The sequence below is a fragment of the Hippopotamus amphibius genome, chromosome 15, assembly GCF_030028045.1.
Source record: "Hippopotamus amphibius kiboko isolate mHipAmp2 chromosome 15, mHipAmp2.hap2, whole genome shotgun sequence".
Taxonomy (NCBI): Eukaryota; Metazoa; Chordata; class Mammalia; order Artiodactyla; family Hippopotamidae; genus Hippopotamus; species Hippopotamus amphibius.
The window spans coordinates 10,025,106-10,035,410 of NC_080200.1; the positions used below are offsets into that span (position 1 = coordinate 10,025,106).

Consider the following 10,305-nt stretch of genomic DNA (forward strand, 5'->3'; position numbering starts at 1 on the left):
AAGTGAATAACAATGGGGAAACAGTTGTAAGCAGACAGAATTAGTCACACTGAAAAATATTGCTGAAGGAACTGGGGTGTATAATATAGAAATGAATTGCTTGAATCCAAAATATGGACACAGTGTTGCATGTCCATTTACCTGTTTCCTTACCTTCCAGCCCTCTTTTCCATTTCCACAGGGGTCCAAACTACACAGAACTGGAAACCTAACAAGGGTCTCAGAATTCTTCCTCCTGGGCCTCTCAGATGATCCAGAATTGCAGCCTGTGCTCTTCACCCTGTTCCTGTCCATGTACCTGGTCACCATGTTGGGGAACCTGCTCATCATCCTGGCTGTCACCTCTGACCCCCACTTCCACACCCCCATGTACTTCTTCCTCTCCAACCTGTCCTTGGCTGACATCGGTTTTGTCTCTGTGACTGTCCCCAAAATGACTGTGGACATCCAAACTCACAGCAGTGTCATCTCCTATGAGGCCTGCCTGACACAGATGTCTATTTTTCTCCTTTTTGCATGTATGGATGACATGCTTCTGACTGTGATGGCCTATGACAGGTTTGTGGCCATCTGTCACCCACTGCACTACCAGGTCATCATGAACCCATGCCTCTGTTGCTTATTACTTTTGGTGTCTTTTTTTGTTAGCCTTTTGGACTCCCAGGTGCAGAATTTGATTGTGTTACAATTTACCTGCTTCAACGATGTGGAAATTTCTAATTTCTACTGTGACCCTTCTCTTCTTCTCAACCTTGCCTGTTCGGGATCTTTCACCAATAACATAGTCATGTATTTTGTTGTTGCCATCTTTGGCTTACTCCCTTTCTTAGTGATCTTTTTTTCTTACTATAAAATTCTTTCCTCCATTCTCAGAGTCCCCTCATCAGGTGGGATGTACAAAGCCTTCTCTACCTGTGGCTCTCACCTGTCAGTTGTTTGCTTATTTTATGGAACTGCCCTTGGTGTGTACCTCAGTTCAGCTGTCTCACAATCTCTCAAGAAGGATGTAGTTCCCTCGGTGATGTGTACTGTTGTCACCCCCATGCTGAATCCCTTCATCTACAGTCTGAGGAACAGGGACATCAAAAGTGTCATTTGGAGGTTGCTTAGCAAAACAATCTCATTTTAGCATCTGTGCCACCCATTTGGAGTGTAGGTTGGAAAATGCAGCAAAACTAAACATCTAGACCTGAAGTCCTATCTCTCACATCACCTCACTTTTGTAGCTTTTATGCCCTCACACCTCTCCTTGCTTAAACCCAATTATTCCTTCTTTGCTGTTTGTTTAATCGGACTAGGGGAGAGTTCTAGGATACTTTGTATATCTTTATTACTGCATGAGTGAATCCTATCATGTCAATCGAGATATTGTAACTCATCATTGATAGCACAAGGATCCTTGAAGTTTGAACAACTCTATATATTTAAAATGTACTAGTTTTCCACAGTTCTGTTTATTTTAGGTTTGTGAACCAGTATTTTTTAAACTCTCATCAATTCTAAACATTATAGGAATAAACAGATTATATATTCACATGATAAGAAAGCAATAAACGTAGGTATCTTTCTTTTCATTTACTCCAAGGTTGATATAGTTCCAAGAAATTAATTGAACACCATTACTGCTTTATCTTAGATACCTTACTGACATTACTTTTTTGTGTCCTAGTATACGGTCAGTTGTACAGAATGTTCCATGGGTGGTTAAAAATAATAGGTACTGTTTTTAATGTGATGTTCTGTAGATTTCAATAAATTCCAACCATTCTATTGTGTCATTTAAGAGATCTGCCTCCTTATCAATTTCCTGTCTAGAAAATTTGTCCATTGATGTCAGTGGGGTGTAAAAGTCTCCTGATATTATTGTATCCCTGTCAATTTCTCCCTTTATATGTTTTAGCATTTGTGGGGTTTTTTATATTTAATTTTTATTGGAGTATACTTTCTTTACGATATTGCATTGGTTTCTACATCACAGCAAAGTGAATAAGCGATAATTGAACATATATCCCTCTTTTTTGGATTTCCTTACCATTTAGGTCACAAGAGGGCCCAAGTAGAGTTAACAGAGAGGGTTCTCATTAGTTATCTATTTAATACACAGTATCCACCTCTATTGGGTTCATATATGTTAACAAGTGTAATATCCTCTTCTTGTATCAATCCTTGTATCATTGTATAGTGTCTTTCTTTGTCTGTCTTTATGGACTTTGTTTTAAAGTCTATTTTGAGTCATATAAAAATGGCTAACCTACTTTCTTGTCTTTTCCATTCACATGAAATATCATTTCCCAGCCCTACAAGTTCAATCTATATGTGTCTTTCCCCTTAATGTGAGTCTCTGTTGGCAGCATAGTATACATTCTTCTGTTTTAAGCCAATCTGCCACTCTGTGTCTTTTGATTGGAGCAGTTATTCCATTGACAATTAAATTAATTATTGATATGTATATATTCATTACTATTTCAAACCTTGTTTTCCAGTAGATTCTGTAGTTCTTCTTTGTTCTTTTCCTTTTTTTTTAATATGTCTATGCTACTCTCTCACTTCGTCCCAGCTTCCCCTTCGCCCCCTGCCTCCCCAACCGCCTGTCCTCCAGTCCATTCTCTGCATCTGCATCCTTATCCTTGCCCTGTCACTGGGTTCATCAGGACCATTTTTTTTTTTTTTTTTTAGATTCCGTATATATGAGTTAGCATACAGTATTTGTTTTTCTCTTTCTGGCTTACTTCACTCCGTATGACAGACTCCAGGTCTATCCACCTCATTACATATAGCTCCATTTCATTCTTTTTTATGGCTGAGTAATATTCCATTGTATATACATGCCACATCTTCTTTATCTGTTCATACGTTGATGGGCATTTCCGTTGCTTCCATGTCCTGTCTATTGTAAATAGTGGTGCAATGAACATTGTGGTACATGTTTATTTCTGGATTATGGTTTTCTCTGGGTATACGCCCAGGAGTGGGATTGTTGGGTCATATGGTAGTTCCATTTTTAGTTTTTTAAGGAACCTCCAAAATGTTTTCCAGAGTGGCTGTACCAACTTACATTCCCACCAACAGTGCAGGACAGTTCCCTTCTCTCCACACCCTTTCCAACATTTATTGTTTCTAGATATTTTGATGATGGCCATTCTGATCGGTGTGAGATGATACCTCATTGTGGCTTTGAATTGCATTTCTCTAATGATTATTGGTGTTGAGCAAAGAAATCAAAGACAACACAAACATATGGAGTGACATACCATGTTCTTCGATTGGAAGAATCAACGTTGTGAAAATGACTGTACTACCCAAAGCAAATCACAGATTCAACGCAATCCCTATCAAATTACCAATGGCATTTTTCACAGAACTAGAACAAGAAATCTTTAGATTTGTATGGAAACACAAAAGACTCTGAATAGCAAAAGCAATCTTGAAAAGGAAAGATGGAGTTGGTGGAATTAAGCTTCCTGACTTCAAACTATACTACAAGGCCACAGTGATCAAGACAGTATGGTACTGGCACAAAAACACAAATGTAGATCAATGGAACAGAAAAGAGAACCCAGAGGTAAGCCCAAGAACATATGGGCACCTTATCTTTGACAAAGGAGGCAAGAATACACAATGAAAAAACACAGCCCCTTCAATAAGTTGTGCTGGGAAAATTGGACAGCAACATGCAAAAGAATGAAATTAGAACACTTCCTAACACCATACACAAAAATAAACTCAAAGTGGATTAAATACCTAAATGTAAGGCCAGACACTATAAAACTCTTTGAGGAAAACATAAGCAAAACACTCTATGACATAAATCAGAACAAGATACTTTTTGACCCACCTCCTAGCATAATAGAAATAAAAACAAAAATAAACAAATGGGACCTAATGAAACCTAAAACTTAAAAGCTTTTGTGCAGCAAAAGAAACCATAAACAAGACAAAAAGACAGCCCTTGAATGAGAGAAAATATTTGCAAATGAAGCAACAGACAAAGGATCAGTCTCCAAAATATACAAGCAGCTCATGCAGCTCAACATCAAAAAAAAAAAAAAAAAAAAAAAAAAAAAAAAAAAAAAAAAACAATCCAAAAATGGGCAGAAGACCTAGACATTTCTCCAAAGAAGACATACAGATGGCTAAAAATCACATGAAATGATGCTCAACATCACAAATCATTAGAGAAATGCAAATCAAAACCACAATGAGGTAACACCTCAAGCTTGCCTCTTCTGACACTTTCACCAATAACATAGTCATGTATTTTATTGGTATCTTTGATTTTCTCTTTTTCTTGGGTATCTTTTTCTCTTACAATAAAATTATTTCTTCCATTTTGAGAGTTCCCTTATCATGTCATATATAAAAAGCCCTCACCTGTGGCTCCCAACTGTTTGCTTATATTGTGGAACATGCCTTGGCATGTATCTCAGCTCAGCTGCCTCACAGCCTCCCAAGAAGGATACAGTGGCCTCGGTGATGTACACTCTGGTCACCCTCATGCTGAACCCCTTCATCTACACTCTGTGGAACAGAGACATCAAAAGGGCCATGTGGAGGTTCCTCAGCAAAAGGTTCTAACCTCACTCCCTGTGCCACCCATTTGGAGTGCAGGTTAGAAAATGTAGGAAAACTAAGCATGTAGACCTGCAAATACTGCCTCTGTCACCACAGCATTTTTGTAGCTCTTATGGCCTTCCTAACTCTCCTTTCTTAACACAAGTGTATTGCATAGTTTTATATGTCATTAATGGGACAGGGAGGGTATTCTGGGATCCTATGTATAACTTAATCATTGCACAATTGAATATTATTTTACTATGGTGATTCTACATTTTATCATTGGTGGCTGAAGCATCCTTGTAAGATGAACAACACTCTTTTTAAACATTTGAAATTTACATCTTTTCCCCAGCTATCAATTTATCAATTCTGTGTATATAGTGTATGTGTGAGGATACATATCAAATCTTCTCAGCCTGGGCTTTTATGGATATCATCTGGGAAACACAAAAATACTGACAACTGTGTCTCAACACCAGAAATTCTGATTTAATTGGACTTGGGTGTGGCCTGAGCATGAGGAATTGTAAAACTACTCTAATGGTCCTTGTGTTTGGCCAAGGCTGATAACTACTGATCTAATTCAGTACTTTCATTCAAATGTGAGCACCATGCCTTGGATCCTAACTGCTCATAGACCAAGATCCTAAGGAGATCAGAGCTCAAAGGGGGACAATATGGAAAGCTAACTGTAGTAACAGGCAGTTTGGTTTCCCCATAATTCCTGAAAATGATTTGCACATATGGTCTCTCTCTACACCATAAACCTGGGTGTATGTGCTGGTTATGAAGCTGTTGTCTCTGTTCCAAACCCACTCTTCTATACTTTACTTCAGGGTGGAGCTCTTGAAATTACTGCTCTATTTTCCATCTTGTGTTCACCTTACATACGTTCCATAGTGGTCAGTAAAATTCTCTTTGTCCTAAAAGCTCAAGTGTTCCCTGTAAACCCCTCAAGCCCTTGGCATAGCAGCTTATTCTTTCACTTATGATCTCTATATTATGCCTTATTCCTTTGGCTTTCAACCTTCAATAACTTTTTAACCAACTCCCTGTATTAAATTATCTTCATTAAAGTGAACAATTGATTTCTCTTTTCTTAACTGAATCTTGACTGATACTCTAGCATGGGTTATAAAGGTATGTTGGGAGGTCCCTGCAACTGGAAAATTGCAAAAGGTGCATAGGGAAGAAAGTTGGTTGTCAAGGTTATGTCTTAGTTTGGAGTATGCAACAGGAAAATAGGTGGTGATATCATCTTCCAATTTTTGTGTGGCTCCAATGATGCCTGAGGTTCATTATATCACCCACATTTTTGCAATAAGTTTGTCTTCTTTTATATTACTTTAGGATTGCAAAGAACCATGTCTTCAGCAAATGGGAGATTTTTCCTATTAATAGAAAAACCCTGGTTAGGACTTCACTTGATTAACATGCTGTCCTGTCTTCTGTCACAATAATTACATCTTAGGGCTCCTGTTGAGTTGTATGAGTATCCATTGCTTCGTAGATGTGTCACACAATGTTTTTTTTTTGGGGGGGGGTACACCAGGTTCAATCATCTGTTTATATACACATATCCCCATATTGCCCCCCTTCCTTGACTCCCCCCCTCGAGTCCCCCCCACCCTCCCTGCCCCAGTCCTCTAAGGCATCTTCCATCCTCGAGTTGGACTCCCTTTGTTATACAACAACTTCCCACTGACTGTTTTACAGTTGGTAGTATATATATGTCTGGGCTACTCTCTCGCTTCGTCTCAGTTTCCCCTTCACCCACCGCCCCCTCCCATACCTCGAGTTCTCTAGTCCATTCTCTGTATCTGCATCCTTGTTCTTGTCACTGAGTTCATCAGTACCATTTTTAGATTCCGTATATGTGAGTTAGCATACAATATTTGTCCTTCTCTTTCTGACTTACTTCACTCTGTATGACAGATTGTAGTTCTATCCACCTCATTACGTATAGCTCCATCTCATCCCTTTTGATAGCTGAGTAATATTCCATTGTATATATATGCCACATCTTCTGTATCCATTCATTTGCTGATGGGCATTTCGGTTGCTTCCATGTCCTGGCTATTGTAAAGAGTGCTGCAATAAACATGATGGTACAAGTTTCTTTTGGGATTATGGTTTTCTTTGGGTATATGCCCAGGAGTGGGATTACTGGATCATATGGTAGTTCTATTTGTAGTTTTTGAAGGAACCTCCAAATTGTTTTCCATAGTGGCTGTACCAACTTACAGTCCCACCAACAGTGCAGGAGAGTTCCCTTTTCTCCACACCCTCGCCAACATTTGTGGTTTCCAGACTTTGTGATGATGGCCATTCTGATTGGTGTGAGGTGATACCTCATTGTGGCTTTGACTTGCATTTCTCTGATGATTAGTGATGTGGAGCATCTTTTCATGTGTTTGTTGGCCATCTGTATGTCTTCTTTGGAGAAATGTCTATTTAGGTCTTCCACCCATTTGTGGATTGGGTTATTTGCTTTTATGGTATTAAGCTTCATGAGCTGCTTGTCTATTTTGGAGGTTAATCCTTTGTCTGTTGTTTCATAGGCAATTATTTTTTCCCATTCTGAGGGTTGCCTTTTAGTCTTGTTTATGGTTTCTTTTGCTGTGCAAAAGCTTTTAAGTTTCATGAGGTCCCATTTATTCATTCTTGATTTTATTTCCATGATTCTAGGAGGTGGGTCAAAAAGGATGTTGTTTTGATGCATGTCCTAGAGTGTTCTGCCTATGTTTTCCTCTAGGAGTTTTATAGAGTCTGGCCTTACATGTAGGTCTTTAATCCATTTGGAGTTTATTTTTGTGTATGGTGTTAGGAAGTGTTCTAATTTCATTCTTTTACATGTGGCTGTCCAGTTTTCCCAGCACCACTTATTGAAGAGGCTGTCTTTTTTCCATTGTATATTCGTGCCTCCTTTGTCAAAGATAAGGTGCCCATATGTGTTTGGGCTTACTTCTGAGTTCTCTATTCTATTCCATTGATCGTCCTTTCTATTTTTGTGCCAATACCATACTGCCTTGATCACTATGGCCTTGTAGTATAGTTTGAAGTCAGGAAGCCTGATTCCACCTACTCCATTTTTCCTTCTCAAGATCGCTTTGGCCATTCGGGGTCTTTTGCACTTCCATACAAATCGTAAGATTTCTTGCTCTAGTTCTGTGAAAAATGCCATTGGTAATTTGATCAGGATTGCATTGAATCTGTAAATTGCTTTGGGTAGTACAGACATTTTCACAATGTTGATTCTTCCAATCCAGGAACATGGGATGTCTCTCCATCTGTTTGTGTCATCTTTGATTTCTTTCACCAATGTCTTAAAGTTTTCTGCATACAGATCTTTTGCCTCCTTAGGCAGGTTTATTCCTAGGTATTTTATTCTTTTGGTTGCAATGGTGAATGGGAGAGTTTCCTTAATTTCTCTTTCTGCTCTTCCGTTGTTAGTGTATAGGAATGCAAGAGATTTCTGTGCATTCATTTTGGATCCTGCTACTTTACTAAACTCATCAATGAGTGCTAGCAGTTTTCTGGTAGAGTCTTTCGGGTTTTCTATATATAATATCATGTCATCTGCAAAGAGTGACAATTTGACTTCTTCTTTTCCAATTTGGATTCCTTTGATTTCTTTTTCTTCTCTGATTGCTGTGGCTAACACTTCCAAAACCATGTTGAATAATAGTGGTGAGAGTGGACACCCTTGTCTTGTTCCTGTTCTTAGAGGGAATTCTTCCAGTTTTTCCCCATTGAGAATGATGTTGGCTTTTGGTTTTTCATATATGGCTTTTATTATGTTGAGGTAATTTCCTTCTATGCCCAATTTCTGGAGAGCTTTGATCATAAATGGATGTTGAACTTTGTCAAAAGCTTTTTCTGCATCTATTGAGATGATCATATGGTTTTTATCCTTCAAGTTGTTGATATGATGTATCACGTTGATTGATTTGCATATATTGAAGAATCCTTGCATCCCAGGGATAAACCCCACTTGATCATCGTGTATGATTTTTTTAATGTGCTGTTGCAGTCTGTTAGCTAGTATTTTGTTGAGGATTTTTGCATCTATATTCATCAGTGATATTGGTCTGTAGTTTTCTTTTTTTGTGACATCTTTGCCTGGTTTTGGTATCAGGGTGATGGTAGCCTCGTAGAATGAGTTTGGGAGTGCTCCGCCTTCTGCAATATTTTGGAAGAGTTTGAGAAGGATAGGTGTTAACTCTTCTCGAAATGTTTGATAGAATTCGCTCGTGAACCCCTCTGGTCCTGGGCTTTTGTGTGTTGGGAGATTTTTAATCGCTGCCTCAATTTCTGTACTTGTGATTGGTCTGTTCATTGTTTCTATTTCTTCCTGGTTCAGTCTTGGAAGATTGTATTTTTCTAAGAATGTATCCATTTCTTCCAGGTTATCCAATTTATTGGCATATAGTTGCTTGTAGTAGTCCCTCATGATCTTTTGTATTTCTGAGGTGTCCGTTGTTACTTCTCCTTTTTCATTTCTAATTCTGTTGATTTGCATCTTCTCCCTTTTTTTCTTGATGAGTCTGGCTAATGGTTTATCAATTTTGTTAATCTTCTCAAAGAACCAGCTTTTAGTTTCATTTATTTTTCTTATGGTTTCTTTCCTTTCTTTTTCCTTTATTTCTGCTCTGATCTTTATGATTTCTTTTCTTCTGCTCACTTTGGGGTTTCTTTGTTCTTCTTTCTCTAGTTGCTTTAGGTGTAAAGTTAGGTTGTTTATTCGATCATTTCTTGTTTCTTAAGGTAGGACTGGATTGCTATAAACTTCCCTCTTAGAAATGCTTTTGCTGCATCCCATAGGTTTTGGGTTGTTGTGTTTTCGTTGTCATTTGTTTCTAGATATTTTTTGATTTCCCCTTTTATTTCTTTAGTGATTCCTTGGTTGTTTAAGAGTGAATTGTTTAGCCTCCATGTGTTTGTATTTTTTGCAGTTTTTTTCCTGTAATTGATATCTAGTCTCATGGCATTGTGGTCTGAGAAGATGCTTGATATGATTTCAATTTTCTTGAATTTGCTGAGGTTTGATTTGTGACCCAAGATGTGATCTATCCTGGAAAATGTTCCGTGTGCACTTGAGAAGAAAGTGTAGTCTGTCATTTTTGGATGGAATGTCCTATAAATATCAATGAAGTCGAGATGGTCTAATGTGTCATTTAAAGCTTGTGTGTCTTTATTTATTTTCTGTTTGGATGATCTGTCCATTGATGTAAGTGGGGTGTTCAAGTCTCCCACTATTATTGTGTTACTTTCGATGTCCCCTTTATAGCTGTTAGCATTTGCCTTATGTATTGAGGTGCTCCTATGTTGGGGGCATAGATATTTACCATTGTGATATGTTCTTCTTGAATGGATCCCTTGGTCATTATGTAGTGTCCTTCCTTATCTCTTGTAATAGTCTTTACTTTCAAGTCTAATTTGTCTGATATGAGTATTGCTACTCCAGCTTTCTTTTCACTTCCATTTGCATGGACTATCTTTTTCCATCCCTTGACTTTCAGTCTATATGTATCCCTTGGTCTGAAGTGGGTTTCTTGTAGGCAGCATATAGAAGGGTCATGTATTTGTATCCATTCAGCCAGACTGTGTCTTTTGGTTGGAGCTTTTAATCCATTTACATTTAAGGTGATTATTGACATGTGTGTTCCAATTACCATTTTCTTAGCTGTTTTGGGTTTGCATTTGTAGGTGTTTTCCTTTTCTTGTGTTTCCTACTTAGAGAAGTTC

General features: G+C 38.2%; 1 protein-coding gene across 1 annotated transcript; it reads left to right on the plus strand.

Annotated features, from left to right (window-relative positions):
• The first annotated feature begins 211 nt into the window (after nucleotides 1-211).
• On the plus strand, nucleotides 212-1,129 carry LOC130836212 (olfactory receptor 7E24-like). Its single transcript, XM_057708285.1, has one exon. The coding sequence runs from the start codon at nucleotides 293-295 to the stop codon at nucleotides 1,127-1,129; it is 837 nt and encodes a 278-aa protein (XP_057564268.1). The 5' UTR covers nucleotides 212-292.
• The last annotated feature ends 9,176 nt before the right edge of the window (nucleotides 1,130-10,305 follow it).